This window comes from Brassica napus, chromosome C5 (genome assembly GCF_020379485.1).
Source record: "Brassica napus cultivar Da-Ae chromosome C5, Da-Ae, whole genome shotgun sequence".
In the NCBI taxonomy this organism is placed as follows: domain Eukaryota; kingdom Viridiplantae; phylum Streptophyta; class Magnoliopsida; order Brassicales; family Brassicaceae; genus Brassica; species Brassica napus.
The window spans coordinates 14,143,271-14,166,238 of NC_063448.1; the positions used below are offsets into that span (position 1 = coordinate 14,143,271).

At 33.8% G+C, this 22,968-nt stretch overlaps 1 protein-coding gene across 1 annotated transcript; it reads right to left on the bottom strand.

Moving 5' to 3' along the window:
- Positions 1–8,066: 8,066 nt before the first annotated feature.
- LOC106345317 (UDP-glycosyltransferase 85A5-like) lies at positions 8,067–14,047 on the bottom strand. Its single transcript, XM_048756831.1, has 2 exons — positions 12,320–14,047; positions 8,067–12,195 (listed from the first exon to the last, which is right to left on the bottom strand). Exons 1-2 carry the CDS (start codon positions 12,834–12,836, stop codon positions 11,249–11,251), a joined length of 1,464 nt encoding a protein of 487 aa, XP_048612788.1. The 5' UTR covers positions 12,837–14,047; the 3' UTR covers positions 8,067–11,248.
- Positions 14,048–22,968: the final 8,921 nt, after the last annotated feature.

The following is a 22,968-nucleotide window of genomic DNA, read 5'->3' on the forward strand; positions in this document are numbered from 1 at the left end:
TTTTCGCGATGTACAGTTGTTTAATCAAGCATTACTCGCCAAAATAGCCTGGAGACTGATCAGTAAACCAAACTGTCTCCTGGCTTGCGTTCTCCTAGGAAAATACTGCACCAAAACATCCCATCTCAAGGTTCCTTCTAGCCCGTCTTCGTCACATGGATGGAAAGGAGTACTTTGGGGCATAGACCTTCTCCTGAACCATCTGGGCAAAGCCATAGGAAATGGAGAATCAACAAGGGTGTGGGCTGACTCCTGGATTAGTCCTACAGCAGACATCAAACCGTTAGGACCAATTCAGTTAGAAGACCGAGACCTACTTGTCTTTGACCTTCTCTCACGGGAAATAAAGGAATGGAACAAGCATCTGGTGGAAAACACTTTACCTCATCTAGCGGAGCTCATCCTCTCCATAAGGCCCAACATTCTTGGAACTCAAGATTCCTTCATTTGGACGCAACACACCTCAGGCATCTATTCTGCAAAATCAAGGTATTACTCCTCTATTCTCTCAAAGATCCATTCGACAAGTGATCTTATGATTAGAGATACCTGGAATTGGAAAAAAACATTTGGTCTCCTCCGCTCCTCCCAAAAATCAAGCATTTTCTCTGGAAATGCGCTAGAAATACGCTACCGACGAGGAACAATCTTCAACGTAGGAACATAACTACTGATGCTTCGTGTCTACGCTGCGGTGGACAGGAAACATTGCTCCATCTTCTATTATGTTGCCCTTTTGCCGCATAAATATGGAGCCTCGTGCCTTGGTCAGCCTTCTTTGATTCAACCACAAGAACCTCTTTCAAGGAGGAACTGGCTTCATCCCGATCGCGAATCATCCTCCCACCCGTAGGAATCATCTCTAATCTGTTCCCATGGATCGTCTGGAACATCTGGATCTCCCGTAATCACCTCTTCTTTGAGAAAAAAAGCAACGTCACCATATGAAGTAATCATTAAGGCTACTACAACTTGCAAGGAGTGAGAATGTGCTCAGAACAAACAGATCAAACCAGCACAGAAAAAACCCCCTGATCTCCCGCCACCTCAACCACCGGCTGATATCGTCGTGTGTTATACATATGCAGCTTGGAAATCGAATCTCAGAGCGGCCGGCCTTGCATGGATCTTCACCGATCACAATGGCACAAAGATTTCTAGAGGATCATGCTACCAAGACAATGTCTCATCTCCCCTCCTAGAAGAAGCCCTAGCAATCCGATCTGCGCTCACCCAAGCTGCTTCCCTCAACCTCAACCAAATCTGGCTTCGTTCAGATTCTCAAGGGTTCGTCACAGCCATCAACACGAATCGACGATCGATAGAACTCTTCTGAGTCCTAGCGGATGTGGAATCGCTTATCTCCTATGCTTTCTCCTTTGTTTCCGTTTCTTTCATTTCTCGTCGCTTTAATGGGCCTGCCGATTCATTGGCAAAAGTCTGTTTGGGTTCTAACTCTATTACGGGCCTTTAAGCCCGATTTAATGGAAGTTTTTAGTTGTTCAAAAAAAACAAAGTTTTAAGAGACTTTAGGAGAGGTTCTTCCCAAAATAATGGACCCCACAACTACATACACATATACAATATATACATATTCATATATGGCAAATATAGAACTCCAATGGGTAGAACCCCCATTAAAGGTGCTCTTAGAACCTACGTTGTGTATCCGTTAACGAGAAGTTAGATCAAAGATTTAAAACTGAAATTTTATACTTTGTTTTTGGCAATTCAAAAGGTTTCATATAATTTGTTGTTCTCATCCCCAAGAGGGTTTTCTGGCAAAATAAAATTGTTGATAAATCAAGTACGCATTTTGATCGATTTGGCTGAATTTGGGACTGCTTCTTCTCAGTTCGTTGAAACGAGGTGTTGTTGATGTATGACTGAATTTGGGGATAACCTAAGAAAATACTGATTTTAATTCCCAGATTCTTGGGAGGAGGTTCTTAAATGAATTATTTAATTATGAAAAAATAAATTATAATTTTTAAAAAATAAATGTTTAGAGCATCTCTAAAAATGACACCAAATTTAGTGCTAAAATACTCCAAAGTTTAGTATTTTGGTGTCGTAATTTGTTTGTCATCTTCAATAATGACACCAAATTTTACACCAAAATTAATATTATATATTATTTAATGTTTTCAATTTTTTTTTTTTATATTTTTACTATTATAATTAGTAAATAATTATACCAAATTTGATGTTTTGGTGTTATTGTCGGAGATGGCCTTAGGGCTACCCAGACGAGGAGTTCTCGCCATAAACTTCTATATTATATATACATATTTAATTGTAGATTGTTCTTATAATAAACCCCCCCCCCCTCCCCCCCCCCCCCCCCCCCCCCCCCAATCCTGGTATCGGAGTGCTTTCAACCAGGGCCGGCTTACAAGGGGGGACAAGCAGTGCGACCGCCCCGGGTCCGAGTCCGTGTCCCCCCATGTAATGATAAATAAGGGGCCCAATTTTTTATAAATCTATATTTTTATATATAAAAAAAATTATAAATACAATAAATAAAATTGAAAAGGGCCCAAAATTATTTGATATGTATATAGTTTTATTTTCATTACAAAATATACAAAATATTATTGATTAAATTTTAAAAATATTTTAAACATTATCTCTATATAAATTTTAGAGAGTAAAAAAATTTTTTTTGCCCTAGGGCCCCTATCAGTGTTGAGCCGGCCCTGCTTTCAACTCTATCGGTTTGAACCCATTATTTCATCAGCATGCTTGATGATCTTATGATTTTCGCTAGTTTTGGAATTCCCGGCGATGATTTCCTTGTCGGTGGTTGCTGGCGGTGTGATCTGCTTCGTCGAGCTTAGTGTTTCAACCTAGTCTTTACGCGTGGTCTTGCGGGGATCACTCTATTTCATTCATTGTTGGGTTTCTTTTGGGAAAGTGTTTTTATGTGGGCATTCTTTACTTGTATCTTTTTTTAATCTTTTGTCTGTTTGGATAAAGAGACGGCAAAAAGATAACCAAGTAAAAAAAAGAAGATAATCAAGTACGCATTAACGAAGTCGACAGAAACAAACCGAAATCAAGAAAGACGCCTTGACAAAATATATAGTATCCCCATTGCTTTCGCAAATATAACAGATATTTAGCAAATACATGATGTTTTGTTGTTATCTTATCTATACTATTAAAATAAAAATCAGGACTTATTTCATAGGTATTTTTTTATTTGGACTATTCCTAAAAGAATTATCAAATTTTACATAACTTCATTATAATATAACTTCATTATAATATCTTTTAATATTTTTTTTTGAAATACTAATAAATATCTTAAAGAAATGTCTAACAAAATCTCTTAGAATCTTTTTAAAATATATATTTCGAAATTAGTTAATTAATACTTTAATTATCACAAAGTATAATTAAAAACTAAATTTTAGTTTAGTTTTGATTGTAAGCAAAAATTAATAATTATATAAAATTCTTTAATAATATTTTAATAATAATAGTAATAATTTAAATTGATTTAATGTTCAAAATTAAATTTAAGAAAAATTTTAAAAGATGTTTTAAAAAGAAATATTCATTTCTATTTCTAATTTAAAAATAAAAAATATCTTATCTATTTAGCACATAAATTATTACTTATTCCATATGTGGTTGTTTTTTACAATTTATACTCCCTTCATAGATGAAACTTTTGATCTTTATTCATATTGTATATATAAGACTTTAGTCTACTCTAATTAACGTTTGTACATTCTCCTGAGTTAAAAACCAATTCGGTTTATTATTTAAACAACTATACTAAATTGGTTTAATTAATAATTATATACCAAATTCTTTATTATGTAGGTACTTAATTTAATTTCCACATATTTTTCAAATTTAGAAATAAAACAAAAATTATGTAAATTAGTATTGTTACATGATAATGTTTTCAAAATAAATTTTGTTACAAAAATTCAAAATTTATAAACTTTATAGTTATAATATTATACGTCACACAAAATATTAATATTAAATTAGATAGTATATAACACCAAATTATATTAATTTATTGATATATTTTATTGCATAACCTAAAATATTTTAGTATTAAAGAAAATCCGCACGGTCGTGCGGATCAAAATCTAGTTTAAATTACATTATAGCACTTCCACCGCTTAAGATATCAGAGTTTCACTTCCAATGGATGGATTTAATTGAGTATGTAAACTTTAAAATAATATATTGGTAAAAAGACAGCCATAAGTTCTCAAAATAAACTCCACAAGAAATTGGTAATTTGTAAATTACTCCACTAATAGTTTGAAATTTGAAAATTACACATTTTATTTTAGTTTTTGAAAACTACACTTTCTTAAATGTGAATTGATTTTTTTACCCAGATTAAATATTTCAATGAAATTAAGATATAAATTCAAAATTAAGAATAATATTATTATAATTATTATGTTTAAGATAAATTTGTATGTTGATTCTCTACAAAATATTCGTTTCATAAAAGTTATTATCTATCAAGCAAGTTCTAAATGTCTATTCATATATGTACTTAATTTGTTTGACTTTGAATATGATGTGATCCAACAACACTAAGAAACACTGAATTTTTTTTCCGACAACTTGATTTATATTATTGCAGCAGTGTAGTCCTCATGGAGGAAAGTTAAAATTGGTCTGGGTACATAAAAAATTATTAATAAAAGAAAAAGCTTGAGGTACATTCAATTTCGAAAGATGATCTGCGACTTTGTTGCTGTTCCGTGATATCCAAGTGAAGTTGCAAATTTTAAATTTTGATGACTAAAAACAAATGTCTCGTACCCAATTATGAAGTCTGAAGTTCTTCTTATTCCCCATAACAAAATCAAACAACTCTTTCCAGTCCCCTTCAAACATGCCTTCTTGATAACCTTTATTCCATGCATGCTGCATAGCACAAATGAGTGCCTGTAACTCCGCTTCTAAATTGTCCGATGCGTGACCAAATATACTTTGACCTGCTCAGATGTATCTTCCATAACAGTCCCTGAATATCCGCCTGTCTTCACTTGATTCAGTATACTTTACCAACTTGCATCATAATTGCATTTAATAATACCCTCTGGTTGTTTCTTCCATTCTGAAATTGGTGTACTAACTTGATGATTCTTTGATCATTCTCTTTGTAAAGCTGAACTCTATTCACTTTTTTCGACTAAGAAACACTCATTATCATTCATCGGCTTATTCTTTTTTTTTCTACGTGACATGATAACCCTATAAATTTGTTTGAACCAATGATTTGTTGTTATATCAACAAACTTCTTAATGAGATGAGAGGAAGAATATATGAAAATAGAGAAAGAAAAAAAAATCAAAAATTTGAGAAGGAGACGAGACCTTGTCTTGAGTTTTTTTTCCCAAATAATAAAAAGTTTAAGATATATTAAAAGATATTGTATAGATTTTTACCAAAAAAAAGATATTGTATAGATACTCTAAAGATTTTTAAACAATTTTTTTATTTATAAAACTGTTACTTTAAATATATAATAAATTAAGAATTGAGAGATAATAAAATTGGACAATTTGGTAAATTTATATATACCATAAGTCTATTTTTCCAAAACCTTAAATAATGATGTAGTTTTCAAATTATAATCTCATGTGAGTGTATTTCTCCAAATTTTCCCTAGAACTTTTCACCCCACCTGTCAATAAATTAATGGTTTAAATATTTTATTTTAGTTATTTAAACAAAACAAATTAAAATAATAGCATTTTATTTTTAATAATTTTTTTAGAGCTTAGCGATAAGAGCACAATTTACAGGTAAGCTCTTGATGAGAGATTCTAACTAAAGAATATAATTAAAATTTTAAAGCTGGAGAGAAGCAATTAAAAACGTCACAATTGTATTGTAGCAACCCGTTATGTGGAATCCAGACTGGCTCTTCCGGGCACCGACCCCAACCTTTTACATGAAAACCTTAAGTTTTCTCCCGATAAATTGTCGTGGTAGGATTATTAAAGGGTGAAGTCTTTGATTGTTAAAGGATGAGGTCTTAAGTTCGAGGAACGCCAAGCGCACCACCTGAGAAGAGCTTAGGACTCACAGTTGAGGGGTTGGAGTCGTTGCGATACAAGACCAGCATAAATCCCACGGGATAGGTTGTTACACGTATCGCTGTATGGCCTGAGAAAACTATTATCCAGACATCGAAGCTTAAAAAACCATAAAGCCAATGTCATACTCTGATTGACATATATTTTTTAGAAAATAACATTTAATTACATAAACAACTTTCCTTGAAATTTTGATATATTTTTGTGTAGATACTTAATTTAAAAACTTCACCACTAATAATGCTCTAAAGTTGCCTTTTTTTTTAACACTGGATTTATCATTGATGGATTTGGGTGAAAACCTAGACGAGGACAAAGCCTCGATCGTACAACGAGACAAAGAAAATAAACAATCCAACCAGTGGAGGAAAAAACAAGGGATTGTCCTTCGTAAGTCTACATCGTAATTTGATCTTATAAATTAATTTTAAAAATGTACAAAAATATTTTTTTGTGAAACTTTAAACTAATCATTAATATATGGGTTAATATGAAGTTTAGAAATAAAAATTTTATATAATTGAACAATTTAAAAGAATGTACATTGATTTTGTACATGTGTTAGACAATGTTTATGGTTTAGAACAAAAAGTTGTAGCACGTTATGTCTTTTAAGGTTAGATTCTTTGGGTTAGATTTTAGATTGATATTTTTTTGTTTTATTGATTAAAATTTGTATATTAATGTTGAGTAGTTTATATTTTGTATATATGGATACTTGATACTATAATTGACTCTTTTGATTAGCAAGCAAACATGAAACATTTAGGGTTTGAGTTTTGTAGTTTAGGGTTTCGTAGACTTACAATTCAGTCTACTGTAATTAGTGTTTTAAAAAAATATCATTATTTTAAAATTTAAAATTAGAAATTATCTATTATAAATATTGAAAAATAAATAAAGAAATTTATTAATTCATATATAAATTGCTAAAACAATAAAGGAAGTAGGAAAATAAAAGTATGTGTAGACTAATAAAGATGTCTACACCTAACCGGATGTAACCAGCAAAATTCTAACCTAATCAAATTTAAACCACACTTACCTGTGTAGACTAATAAAGAAGTCTACTCTCAACGAATTTAACCTAACCGGATGTAACCAGCAAAATTCTAACCTAATCAAATTTAAACCAGCTTTACCGGTGCAGACTGATAAAAAAGTCTACTCCAACCAAATTTAACCTGACCGGATTTAACCGATTTAATTTTAACCAAATTTAATTTTAGTAGATTTCTTTTGAAGTCTACAGTGTCGTAAATTTTAACATAGTTACAATTTTTGTCTCCCTATATAAATGAAATTTACACAATCTTTCTCTAAAATGGCTGCACAAGTTTCTAATACTCTCTCTCACTTCTCTCTATAGCTCTCTCCCTTCTCTCTAAAACTCTCTTCCTTCTCTATAAAACTCTCTCATTTCTCTGATTTTTCTCTAAAATTCTTTCATGTCTTTCTCACAATATTATCTTGTTATTTTAGGTATTATTATTCATGGTTTTCATCTTCTCCTTTAAAAATGTAAGTTTTAGATCTATATATTTTAAATGTGTGTTTTTTATGTTATGTCTTTCTCACAATATTATCTTGTTTTTGTAGGTATTATCATTCATAGTTTTCATCTTCTCTAAGAGTGTAAGTTTTAGATCTATAAATTTTAAATTTATATTTTTATGTTATATCGTTCTCACAATATTATCTTGTTTTTATAGGTACTATCATTCATGATTTTCATCTTCTCCTCTAAAATTGTAAATTTTAATCTATAGATTTTAAATGTGTATTTATATGTTCGTATCCAAATAAAGTTATAAATTTAAAATCTGTGCATTTATTTTGCTACTATTTTATCTTACAAATCTATTTGTGAAGTATTTTCATATTTAAAACTATTTTTCACATTTCAAAAGGTACAGATTTTTTCATATTTGAAAAATTATTAGGGTCCAAATGGTGACATAGGGAATTAATGGGAATAGTCAATTCCTACTCATTCTTTAAAATTATACCATTTATGAGGAATTTTCGCTGCGTTTGATTCCTTGTCATTCCTTGAATTTTAAGGAACTACAGAAGAAAAACATTCCTTATCAAAATTGATATGGAACAAAAGGAATAAATATTCATTTTCATTCCTTTTATTTTGTTCCTCTTTGTTCCTTTCCTACTCATTCATATTCCTATTTTAATGGTCACCAGTTAGAGCCTTAGATAATGTAGATTTCTAATGAAGTCTGCTTATAAACTAAACCTAGTAGACCTCAAAAAAAAAATACTAAACCACTAATTTTAAGCAGATTTCAGTGGAAGTCTACAAAAATATGACTTCAATTTTTTTCCCTATGTTTTATTAATAGTTTTATCTTATTTTGCAGTTATTGTTTTCCATGGTTGTTCTCTCTTCATCCATAAATATAAAATTTACATCTATAGATTTTAAATATGTGTTCTGTATTTATATTTAAATAAAATTACATATTCAAACTTTATGTCTTTAATTTACTACTATTTTGTCTTATAAATTCTATTTTTCTAAACTTTTTTAGATATAAACTCATTTTCATATTTTTTTTAATGTATATATTTTTCAGATCTAAAAATTTTCTGACACGGTAGACTTCAACTTAAAAGTCAGGACTAGTAGACTTCAACTAAAGTCTACTAAGCCATAAATTTTAAGTAGACTTAATAAAATGTCTACTAAAATATGATTTAATTTTTTTTTCTTATATTTTTGTCATAACTTTATCTTACTTTGCAGGTACTCTTTTCCAAGACTTCATTTGAGGCATCAAGATTATGAAAAATCAAACACGCTCAAAAATATTTTTTAATAAATTGCTTTGTAATAATTTGTCATAGTAAAATATTCATTTGTAAATAATTATATGATGCGTAATCTATAAACATTGTAGTATTTTTTTTAGTTGTATTTCACTTGTATAATATTATTAATTTTTGTTAGCTATTAATTTTTTCACAAGATACTCTAATCAACCAAACGATTACACACATGTGAGAAGAAAAAAATCTATACAAAATTCCTAAGAAGTTTGAAGAGTAAAACTAATCACAAAATTTTGCAATAAGTTTCAAGTGTATACTTCAAACAAAAAAATGCAGAAGCAGACTACTAACACACTATAATATAATTAAATCGTAAAAAATATTATGCTACTTTTAATAGTATTTACGACGTAGACTTTAACAGTAGTCTACATTTGTAGACTTACAAAGATGTCTACACTTATTATCTAAAATATAGTTAAATCAAAAATTTGTAGTATAGTTGACACTGTCTTGATACACAAAGGCGTACAATATGCATCTTACATAACTCGATCAAACTGCGCACTTGTCGATCATTCGTGACATGAATAGGAGGAGTATCATGACCCATTTGCTCTAAATTATGTCTGATATGGAATACGTTAGCTCCACCATCTCGGTTTTCTTGTCGAGATCATAATCTTCTTGTGTCATCTCAACAAGTTCACCATGTGTACAACCATCATGCACAAGTTCACCATGTGTACAAAATAAGCGAAGAAAAATTTCATGTTTGATAATATTACAAAGTAGATTTATAAAGACGTCTACACTTATTAATTAACTAGATATTGAAACCAAAATGTTGATAATTTCATAATTATAAAAGATTATCTTTTCAAAATAGTTTAAGACCATTAGGATTAACTAACACACATTATCAAACTAAAAAATCTTGAAAATACATTATGAATAATGTCTACACTATTTTTTTTATTTGGTCAACTTTATAACATTTTAGTCAAATACAAAACTAACCTATTCAACGCAGTCAAAGTTTTGGTCAAATGCAAAACTGACATTTTGTAATCCCTACCAGTCTACATAATATAGACTTCCGGTGAAGTCTATTATGAAAAGTCAAAAGTTTCCCAAGGTTCAGTCAAATGTAAAAACTAACCTCTTTACGTAGACTTCTTAGTAAGTCTACAAACTTTTTTGTTTTTGTTTTCAAAGGTTAAGATGCAGACTTCTAGGGAAGTCTACTATACAAAAAAAAAATGTTTTTGTCAATTGCAAAAGTAACTTGTGCGTTGAAAAGTAGACCGCATCGTAAGTCTACATATAAGCGTAGACATACAAAATAGTCTACTATCGCGATAAAGATCTGAAAAATGACGAAAACCCATTAAATAGTTACATTTTCGGTGTAAAGCTTGTTTTCACCCTTTACCACCGTCCAAGCTCCAAATATGACCAAAAAGAACCACCTTTCTCGACTCACAACTGTATAAACTCAAAAATATGAAAGTTTATATTATAAAAATGAAAGTTATAGGGAGTTTTTTAGATGAAAATGGAGAGGAAATGAGAGAAAATGAAGATTTGTTAGTTTACAAAGAGAAAATGTGGTTACAAATTGAATTATTGAGCTTTTAAGAGCTCAAAAATAGTGGTTCATGGTGGTTGGAAAATTGATGATAATGACATTGTTGTAAATAAGAAAAAATGTTTAGGGTGTAATAGGGTTTTTCCCATTTTTGAAATAATTAAATAATTAATTAATTATGGCACTTTTGTAAATAATTCAAAAACATAACGAGAGTTTAGAACTTTTAAGGGTGAATAGTAATGATAAAAAAAAAGGTTGGTTTTGTAGTTGACTCCAAATTGAAGGTTGGTTTCGAAAAAAACCAAATAAACAATAAGGAAAGAAGGAAGAAACACAAAACCACCAGTACGCATGCTCTAAAGCTTGCTCTTAGAAAAGTATGTTAATGTTTTAACAGCATTTCGTTTGCATGCTAATTAAGAGTGAAGAGGTTTAGTAGCCGTGAACAGCTATTTTTATTTTTACAGTCTTTTAAAACAATCATGATTTAGTTTAAAAAAATTTTGATTAGTACTTTGGAAAAAAATCTACAACAAAAGAAAATTAAACTATAGTTAAAAATTTAAAGATTAAATCTTAGAGCAAAAACCATAAAACCAGGGATTCAACCTATCAAACCCTAAATCTTTTTTTTTCTGTTAAAAGACTAACCACTTATTACACTTAACTTTATAAAGAAAGATCTAAAAGGTATCTAATAGCTTTAGTTTCTTAGATAAAAAAAACATCGTGTAAGAATACTTTTACCTTTTATTGTTTAGAAAGTCACCTCCTTCGCTAGGATGCTAGGATGCTAGGATGGAGGTGCTGTAAGAGAACTATGTTAATAACTATCTGCAAATTTAATTCCGATGAACCACACGTATGCTCCGTCGCTTTCTCAGCTAAGCCTATCCACTCTTCCGCCTTCTTCCTCATGTTCTTTCCTCTCTCTCCATCCATTAGCTCTCTTACCACCGCTTCGACCTCCTCCCTCACTACATCTCCACCGATCTCCATCCCCACTCCCCATTCATCACAGCAAAACTTACAATTTGTTGGCTGTTCAGCAAAGAATGGCCAACACACCATAGGAACTCCACCACAAAGACTCTCTATAGTCGAGTTCCATCCACAGTGCGTTAAGAACCCTCCTACCGCTGGATGAGAAAGAACCTTCTCTTGAGGACACCAAGTCGCTAGCATCCTCCGGCCAGCCGTCTCGGTTAAAAAATCTGGCGGAAGCATCGGCACTTCACCGTCTACTAAATCCGGCCTGATCACCCACAAAAACTCTTTTCCTGTTGCCGCCAAACCCCAAGCGAACTCTACGAGTTGTTTTGCGCTCATCACCGTTATGCTACCAAAGTTAACGTAAACAACGCTGTTTAGAGGTTTGGTGTCGAGCCAGTCTAGACACTCCTTCTCCTCCTTCCATAGACTCGATCCCATCCGTCCTATCTCACTATCCTCTTCGATATCACGATTCACTAGTAGATTGAGCGGTCCAATAGGGTATAACGGAGGTAAAATAGACTGCAAAGATTGTATGGTGTCATGCTCAAGATAATCGAACGTGTTGAGAATGATAGCGGAAGCGCGTTTGAGTTGGTCAGTCTCATGGAGAAAAAAATTGAGCATGATGTCGTCACGACTAGTCGCACGGATGAAGGATGGGATGTCTTTTAATTTTAGGTGTTTCATGGATGGAATCCAGTCTATTCGTGTGTTTAAGTAACTCTCATCTGCAAAATTCACCGCTATTTTATTACTAATAATAATTTAATATCTCGATATTTTTCAGTAATAGAAATGAAACTAAATTTAATATTATAACATGGATTAAATCATTGATTAATATCATAATACCTTTTAATGGACATAAATCCTTCTCGATGAAATTGTGAAAGTACAGATAGGACAGGAAGCCACAAGCACTTGTGGTCCAGAAAACAACCTCCGGGACACCGAGCTCCTCCGCAGCGTCAAGAGTGAAACTCATAATACCATCAGCTACAATACAACTCACCGGAGGAACATCATCTCGGGCGTTGATCCGCTGAAGAAGTTCCTTAAATGGAGCTAGACAATTCTTCATAGTGGCCTCGCAAAGGGAAGGGATGTCCTGCATCTTATCCCCATAAGTCTCTAGTAGACCATCAGGGATAGACTCAAACCGGAACGTAGGAATCCGGTCCAGCGCGTTGGGCCCACGCGACCGACGTAGACGGTTGTGATTGTAGACGTTGTTGACAAAAGTGACGTGAAAGCCTCTGTTGTGGAGCAGTTTAGCTACTTTCAGCATAGGGTCGATATGGCCTTGAGCAGGGTAAGGCACGCAAACAACGTGTGGTTTTTGTCCGCTAGAAACAGTATGAGAAGCCATTTTTCTTTCTCGTGTGTCAAAAAAAGAAGGAACAGTGGATGTGATTGATTCTGGAACCGATTTCACTATGCTTCAAAGGACTTCACGGCGAGATTACATAATTGAATTCTTGTACGTAGATTGTCGACATGTGCGTCACGAGCGAAAATTTCTAGATGCCGTAAGATTGATATGCTGCCAAAAAGTTAAAGATAATGTTTATCTACATGTAGGCATGTAAATATGTAAGAAACACAATTCGGAAAGTGGTCCTGTGAGGAAAAATTTCGTGAACGCAATCTTTTGAGATAAAAGTATACTAGTTACAAAAACGAAAATCTAAGTTTTTATATTGACTTTTTCAAGTTCTATAAATTAAGATATAACATGCCATATAGAATAGAACATTGAACAAACAAATTAAACGTATTGGTGGGTATAACTTGCTCAGCTATATAGTATTACATTAAATATATTAGGCTGTTTAAATTGGGGTTTGGAAAGAATATGGTAAATCGGTTACAAATATTGCATGTACCTAAAAGGCTAAAACTACTATATATCTGACGTATTTCTAACAAAATATGAAAACTCTGGACAACAGGTGAAAACGAGATTATGATGATTGATGAAGTAATTCGTAGAAATTTAATTTTTTAAAAAGAAATGTTAAATCAGTTACAAATATTGCATGTACCTAAAAGGCTAAAACTACTATATATCTGACGTATTTCTCACCATGTTTTGTACCCGACAGTTTTGTACTCGTTCAAGTGTTTTTTTGTCGGCATGATTCTTTGATAAAGTCCAAAAGGCAGCTTACAAGTACAATTGGCTCAATATCTACATCATTACAAATTTGATGATGAAGAAAACACGTGTGAACGTGTGATGACTGATGAGTATGGCAAATTATAAGACACATGGCAGTAAAATATTGAGCTCAATGGAGTTTTTAAGCCCACTAAATCTTAGCATGGGCTTATTTGTAAGTTTGAATGGTCCAGTAGGCATTTAGTCGGCCTTGTTGGTAAGTCATCCGATACACATTCAAAGTAGTTGGAACTTTTTCTTTCTGCTGAATTGTACATGAATTTTAGATCAGTGTAGATAAAGATAAGTTATCCTAGGCCACTAAGAAAAAGAATGGAGGCATATAAAAGAGGTCCGGTAAACAAACTTTCATTCGGTGCTTCTGGTTCAACCTTAACCTCTTGTCTTACTATGTCTGTAACTAGTGGCGGAACCTGAAACTTTTTGTACCAGGGTCAAATTTTGCAAGTAGAGTCAAATTTTTATTTTTATTGAAGTCAAAATTTTTTTTATTACATAAAAACAGTTTTAAAAAAAATAGTGGAGTCTGCTGATTCCACTACTACAACACTGTTTCCGTCCTTCGATGTAACTAGTGATCAAATGATGGATAACTAGTGATCAAATGAGTTAAGAAAACACTATATTTTTTAACATTCCTAAAAAGTGTTACCTTTTATGAAGAATAACTTTTTTTTTTATTTCTTTCATTGTAGAAAAAAATAGAACAAATTTGATGGTTACTAATTAGACTTTATATGTTTTTGGTTTCTTGAATTTTCTTATATATCTCAAAATATCTGTAAAACACAGGGACAATAAAAAAAAAGATTTAGTTAAAAAACAATATAGAAAGATGGAAAAGGAAAAGAATAGTTACAAAAAAAGAGATAATTAAAGACGTTGCCAATGACTTAGGTGTAATTGGATTACAATTTTAGAATAAGATTGTATGTAATGATTTATTTATATAGATTCTAAATTTTTTACCATCCACATATAGTAAAAATAAATAAATCTCATTCTAATAATTTTTTTATAGAATATGTGAAAAAAGTTAGTTATAAAACATTCATAATTTAAAAGGTTCATGAATGAGATAGAATGAAATTCCAACCTTTCATTCTATAAATTCTTTTGTTTGATTTATTTATGTTCTATTTTATTAGTTTCATTTATTCATTCTATTCATAAAATTGATAACTAGTTATAGCATTCTTATATTTGTAAAAAGCAAATAACCCTAAAGTCAACTCACCTAACATCTCCTTTCCACCAACATATTGAAGGACAAGACTCCGTGTGGTCGACCTCACTTGATTATAATCACCTCTCCACGTAAAAGAATATGCTCTTCCCTTCTTCTCATATGCATTTTTCTCTACCTACAACAATTTTTGAGGACGGTATAACAAACAGAACCAAAACCAAAACTTCATAGTCTCATAGATATATCCATTATTTGTGGTCCTTGATCTTATGAGTTATGAGGAGTCCGGAACATATGTTTTTCAGAAATTTAAAGTTTTCAGTTTTCTGTCTGAAAATATAGTACTAATCGTTAATAACAATTATAAATGGCATTAGAACACGAATTGGGTGAGCCTGAAACACCTGCCTCTTATAAATGTATCAATATATAAAAACTAACCAAAAAGGTTTGGTAAACACTAACATATCTAAACCGATAAAATTTGAAACGATAAACAATTAAAAATAAATAAAAGTTACATCAAAAGTGGGAGTTGGCGAAGTAGTTATGGTGGGGTTCTGCTCTTCACGACTGGTGTTAGGTGAGGCGAGAGATTATATAGCTTTTACTCAACCCCAATTTTAGATCTCTATCCATTTTTTCATGTTTTTATATATTATCAATCAGTATATATAATAATTATATTACTTTGATTTACTACTCAACATGTGTACAAATACACACAAACATGAGATCACCTTTTATTAAAAAAAAATCTTGAACATCAAAAGTTCAAAACATAAACATGCAACGAATCTATTTCTAAACAAGCTAAACCGAAAATGGTTGTGTAATAAAACACGTAAACCGGTTACCGTATATTACAAACTGAGAAAAATAACCTTTCCACCAATCCCGACGCTATTTACCATAATACCCGTACATATGATCCACCTACCGCAAAACACACGGTAAAACGGCTTATTCATGCTCGCACTACGAATCCAGGGAAAATACATACCCAAACAATATTAATGTGCCAAAACATTCCTAAACTAAATAGGAATTTGAATTACATACCTAAACTCATAATAAATAGCTAAAACATGCCTCGTAACTGACACGTGTCAGTCCATTTTAAAATATATTGATTTATTTTTTTAAATTATTATCTTTTAGTTTTTATCATTTTATTTGTTTGTAAAGTACCACAAATAATTAAAATAATCAAATTGACCTTATTTATAATTTCAAAATTGGAAATAAATTTTAATATATGGTGATATATAAAATAGAAATATTTTTTTATCAAATAAAATAGATTTAATAATATAAATATATTATTTTTATTATTATTTCATATTGTAATATTTGATACAAAAAAATTAAATAAATAGAAAACAACATAAAAACAGTATCATAATTTAAAGCCTGATTTAATCTCACTAGTTCTTAAAGTTTATAAAATATTTTTTATATTTTCTTAGGTTATTTTAGTTGCAAATCTTATTATGTGCTTGCGTGATATATATAATATAAATAAAATTAAAAATTTGTAATTTTTGTTTGTAGTTATCAAAACCAATGTTAATTACACTAGGCATAATGTGTGCTCTTGACCCTAACCTACACTACAAGAAAACACATGCTTAACGACGAAATTTAACGAGAAAAAACATTCCTCGTAAATTTATGTCGAGTTTACGAGGAATTTACGTGAAAAACTAAAGTCATCGTTATTTCCTCGTAAAGTAACGACAAAAGTGTTTCGTCGTAAAGTGGATGTAATTTTACGAGTATTTTACGAGGAAAAACTATTTCCTCGTAAATACGACGTAAACTTTGCGTGGTATTTACGAGGAAATAGTTTACGTGTATTTAGCGAGGAAATTTTTGAATCCACCAACTTTATAGGTGTTACACGTTTTTTTTGCCCACCTAATTAATTTTCGTCGTAAATTCATAGGAAATTTACAACTACCAGATTCGAATTATCCTATAAATATGGATGTTTGAACATCATTTTAAACACACCAACAACAAAAAACGTGAAAGAAAAAAAATGGCTGGCTCCGGGACTATTTACGAGTTGCGGAAGTGGATGTATATGCATAGAGATGCTAACGGGAGAGTGACGAAAGAATACCTTGTGGGTCTGGAGACATTTATGCATCAAGCAAATTCAACACCGCTCGCCCAAGAAAGTGGTAAGATGTTCTGTCCTTGTCGGAAATGCAACAATTCGAAACTGGCAAACCGTGAAAATGTTTGGAAGCATTTAATAAATAGAGGTTTCACGCCAAATTACTATATATGGTTTCAACATGGAGAAGGTTTTAATTATGATCAGAACGAAGCTAGTAGTAGTAATAGCAATTTTCAGGAAAAAGAACCGGTTGATCATCATTTGCATAATGAACATAGTTACCATCAGGAGGAGATGGTAGATTATGATAGGGTTCATGATATGGTAGCTGATGCATTCGTAGCTCATGATGAAGATGAAGAACCTAATATAGATGCAAAAAAGTTTTACGAAATGTTAAACGCGGCGAATCAACCACTTTACAGTGGTTGTAGAGAAGGTCTCTCTAAATTGTCGTTAGCTGCTAGAATGATGAATATTAAAACTGATCACAATCTACCTGAAAGTTGCATGAACGAATGGGCGGACTTGTTTAAAGAGTATTTGCCGGAAGACAATGTGTCTGCTGATTCTTATTATGAGATTCAGAAACTGGTTTATAGTCTTGGGTTGCCTTCGGAGATGATAGATGTTTGCATCGACAACTGCATGATCTATTGGGGAGATGATGAGAAGCTAGAAGAATGTCGATTCTGCAAGAAGCCACGATTCAAGCCGCAAGGACGGGGACGTAATAGGGTACCGTACCAAAGGATGTGGTACCTACCAATTACAGACAGATTGAAAAGATTGTATCAATCAGAGCAGACTGCTGGAAAGATGAGATGGCATGCCGAGCATACTCAGACGGATGGTGAGATGACTCATCCATCAGATGCAAGAGCCTGGAAACATTTCAACAAAGTACATCCAGATTTCGCTAGCAATATCCGGAATGTGTATCTCGGATTATGCACAGATGGATTTAGTCCGTTCGGAATGTCAGGGAGACAATATTCATTGTGGCCAGTCTTTCTTACTCCATACAACCTGCCACCGGAGATGTGCATGCAACGGGAGTTACTATTCTTGACCATATTAATACCTGGTCCGAACCATCCAAAAAGGTCCCTGGATGTTTTCCTACAACCACTGATAAAAGAGTTGAAGGATTTGTGGTCAACAGGGGTGAGGACGTATGACTGTTCAACGAAGACGAATTTTACGATGCGAGCGATGCTTTTGTGGACCATAAGTGATTTTCCTGCCTATGGGATGTTGTCTGGATGGACTACACATGGGAGATTAGCTTGTCCATATTGTAATGGAACGACAGATGCGTTTCAACTGAAGAATGGTAGGAAGACAAGTTGGTTTGATTGTCACCGTCGATTTCTTCCCATTGGCCATCCTTACCGAAGAAACAAGAATTTGTTTAGGCACAAAAGGGTTGTGAGAGACACTCCTCCTCCATATCTAACTGGAGAACAAATTGAAGCGCAAATCGACTACTACGGAGCTAACGAAACAGTTCGTTGGGGTGGTAATTGGCATGTCCCTCGTAATATGCCAGATTCTTACGGTGTTCATCACAACTGGCACAAGAAGAGTATATTTTGGGAGTTGCCATATTGGAAGGATCTTCTTCTGCGCCACAACCTCGATGTGATGCATATAGAGAAGAATTTCTTTGAGAACATCATGAATACAATATTGAATGTCCCAGGGAAGACAAAAGACAACATAAAATCGAGGTTGGACTTGCCGGATATTTGCTCAAGAAGCGAGTTACATATTAAAAGCAATGGACAAGTTCCCGTTCCGATATTCAGATTATCTTCAGAAAAAAAGTCGGTGTTGTTCAACTGGGTGGCATCAGAAGTGAAGTTCCCCGATGGGTATGTTTCGAATCTCTCTAGATGTGTTGAAAAGGGTCAAAAGTTCTCCGGGATGAAGAGTCATGATTGTCATGTATTTATGCAACGACTACTGCCCTTTGCATTTGCGGAGCTACTTCCAACAAACGTACATGAAGCACTTGCAGGTACGTAGTGTATTATATCACAATAATTTACAAAATAATATATGACTAACAATGTGTTTAATTTTTTTTTGAATATAAAAGGCATTGGAGCATTTTTCAGGGATCTGAGCACACACACTCTTAAAGAAGAAGTTGTGGAACAGCTTCAGGAGAACATTCCCATCTTATTGTGCAACTTGGAGAAGATATTTCCTCCCGGATTTTTTGACGTCATGGAGCATCTAGCTGTCCACCTCCCATATGAGGCATTGCTTCGTGGACCTGTACATTACGGATGGATGTATCAGTATGAGCGAGCCATGAAATATTTGAAGGGAAAAGCAAAGAACCTCGCCAAAGTTGAAGGTTCTATAATTGCTGGAAGTTTGACGGAAGAAGTTTCTCACTTCACATCGTACTACTTTGCGTCAAAAGTACGTACCCGGAGAAGAGCTCCAAGAAGATATGATGATGGTGGTGTTGCGCCAACATATGCAGTTGCTGGTGTTCCAGACATCTTTAGCCAGATTGGGCGACTCGGTGGGAAGTCTAAAGAGGTTTGGTGGTCGAGTGAACAAGACGCTCATAGTGCACACACCTATATTCTACTCAATTGCGAAGATCCATTGATGCGTTATTTTGAAAGGTAACATATATTGACACTTCGAAACACATATAAGTATAATTAATTGTATAATTGCGAGAGATTCATTCCTATAAAATGTGATTTTACAGCCTATTTGTTTCTCAAGTCGAAGAAACATTTCCTGGTATATCCACAAGTGACGTAGACAAAAGGAAAGATCAACACTTCATTAAGTGGTTGCGGAATCAGGTATTAACTCAAACTTTTTTTTCATACATGATCTGTATTTCATTAACATTCTCTTTATTTTTGCAGGTTGATTATGACGACGACGATGCAGATTATCCTAAGTGGTTACACGAAGTAATTCAATCTCCACTTGTAAAGGTCACCACATCACAGATGTATTTCACACGAGGCTATACTTTTCATACATATGACTATGGTAGACAGCGGGCGACCAGTAACTATGGAATATGTGTGAAAGGGGAAACAGATTTCTACGGGATCTTGACGGAGATTATTGAAGTCGAATTTCCAGGGATACTGAAGCTGAAATGCGTCCTCTTCAAATGTGAATGGTTCGACCCCGTCGTCAACAGAGGTGTTCGGTCTAACAAATTCGGTGTAGTTGATGTCAACGGTGGACGAAGGTACAACAAATTCGAGCCTTTCATCTTAGCTTCACAAGCAGACCAAGTTAGCTTCCTTCCATACCCTCGGATGAGAGATTCAGGTATAAATTGGTTAGCAGTGATCAAAGTTACACCTCGAGGACGAATCATCAGTGGAGAAGAACCACCATTGCAAGAAGAACAGATAAATGAAGTCGAGGAACCTGAACAAGAAATTGATGACATCCTTCTCATTGATCCGCATAATCACGAGTACGAAGATCTTACCGATGATGCCACAGACGAAGCTGTTGAAGACGAGTTTAATGAAAATGATGATGTTTCTAGTGATGACGAGAATGTCGATGTATCCGATTGATGTATTTGTTTTATGAATAAGATGAGGGGGTTTGTTTTATGAATAAGGTAATGCTGGAAGTTTGTTTGATGAATAAGCAAATGTGGGAATTGTGGTTTGGAATGGAAATAAAGATGGGGTTTGGAATATATGAAGTAGAAAATAAGGAATATGGGGTTTGGGGTTTTGGGTTTCGGGTTTTGGATTTCGGGTTTCGGGTTTTGGATTCTAGGGATTTAAACATAACACTCGTTAATTCCACGTAAGCACAAATCGCCGTAAAGTCCTCGTAGTTCAACGAGGAAATAACGACGAAATATAAAAATAAAGAACGCGGGACTCGTTAATTCCACGTAGGATGAAATCGTCGTAAATACCACGTAGGATGAAATCGTCGTAAAAACCACGTAGGATGAAATCGTCATAAATAAAATGTAAGACAACGAGGAAATAACGACGAAACCTAAAAATAAAGATGGGGTTTGGAATATATGAAGTAAAAAATAAGGAATATGGGGGTTGGGGTTTGGGGTTTCGGGTTTCGGGTTTGGGTTTCGGGTTTGGGGTTTCGGGTTTCGGGTTTCGGGTTTTGGGTTTCGGGTTTGGGGTTTCGGGTTTGGGGGTTGGAGTTTGGGGTTTCGGGTTTTGGATTTCGGGTTTCGGGTTTCGGGTTTCGGGTTTGGGGTTCTAGGGATTTAACCATAACACTCGTTAAAAATAACGACGAAACTTAAAATTAAAGATGGAGTTTGGAATATATGAAGTAGAAAATTAAAGATGGGGGTTTGGGTTTCGGGTTTCGGGTTTCGGGTTTCGGGTTTAGGGTTTCGGGTTTGGGGGTTGGGGTTTGGGGTTTCGGGTTTGGGGTTTCGGGTTTCGGGTTTGGGGTTTCGGGTTTCGGGTTTCGGATTCTAGGGATTTAAACATAACACTCGTTAATTCCACGTAAGCACAAGTCGTCGTAAAGTCCTCGTAGGATGAAATAGTCGTAAATACCATGTAGGATGAAATCGTCGTAAATACCACGTAAAAGGATTTAAACAAAACACTCGTTAATTCCACGTAAGCAGAAATCGTCGTAAAGACCACATAAAAGGATTTAAACATAAAACCCGTTAATTCCACGTAAGTACAAATCGTCGTAAATATCTCGTAGTGTAAAAACTAGAAAAAAAAAGAAAAGGAGAGAAATATCAGATTAACATGTGGCAAGACTTACAGCAATTATAATACGTAAGTCTCGCCCACATGAATTCTAATATCTTCTCCTTTTCCTATTTTTTTCAAATATTTATAATTTGAATAGGATTTTGCTGAGGAATGTGATTTGAGATAAGGTGTGATTTGGGAGTTTGTGTGTGGTTTGAGAATGAGAGTTGTGGGTATATTTATAGGAAAGCAAGCCTCGTTAATTCCTCGTAAGCTAAATCGTCGTTAATACCTCGTATAAAAAAACACGGGCCTTTGTGATTCCTCGCAATTTCCTCGTAAAAAAAACATGGGCCTTTGTAACTGCTCGCTATTTCGTCGTAAACTTACGAGGAATTTGCGACGATATGTAATCTTATATATACACCCGAGCGCTCACTCTTTCTTTCCTCTCTACTTCCTCTCTACTTCCTCTCCATTTCGTAGCAATGGTAAGCCTCTCTGATTCTTCTCTAATTTGGTTAGTTTAGGATAGATTAGGTGGTTAGTATAGGGAATTTAGATAGGTTTGCGGATTTTATGTTATTTAGTGTTGATTAGGTGGATAATGTTGGGAAATATATTGTTGATGTTAATTTTAAAAATTTCATTTTTTTCCCAGGTTCGAAAAGGAAGACTTACTGCCCATTACAGAGAGATCTTCGGTGAGCCGGGTAGTCGTTTAGACCCGGCCTCTTCTTCCGCTCCCGGTTCTTCGGGTCAGGAGACTGTCCCCGAGACTCAGTACACTCAGAGAGTCTCTGGGTCTACTTCTTCTAGTGCACCATCGGCTCCTCATGTGCCTCCTCCGATGCCTCCTCCTGTGCCTCCTCCGATGGCACCTCCGATGGCCGCCGATATTCATCCTGATTTGATGGTGCCTCCGAGTGCTCCTTACTCGCAGTACACTGTAGAGGACATTCTCAGTCTGCCAGGCAGAGAAGGTTTACCAGTCATCGACCCAGACCGACCGGACGGAACTTTGTGGTATGTTGCATTAATTTTTTTTTAATTCGTTTAAATTTCTTTTATAACATTAAAAAATAATTTATATTTTAAATTTGTATTTTCCAGGTGGGGGGTTGACGGATGTCTTGCATCGGACGTAACCGACACGATCAAGGGTTACTTCTCCATGCCACATCCAAACTGGAGTAAGACGCCTCACTACGTCAGAAAGACGTGGTTCAAAATTTACGCTGTAAGTTTCTATTAATTAATTATATATACTTTAATTTTTTCATGATTTATATA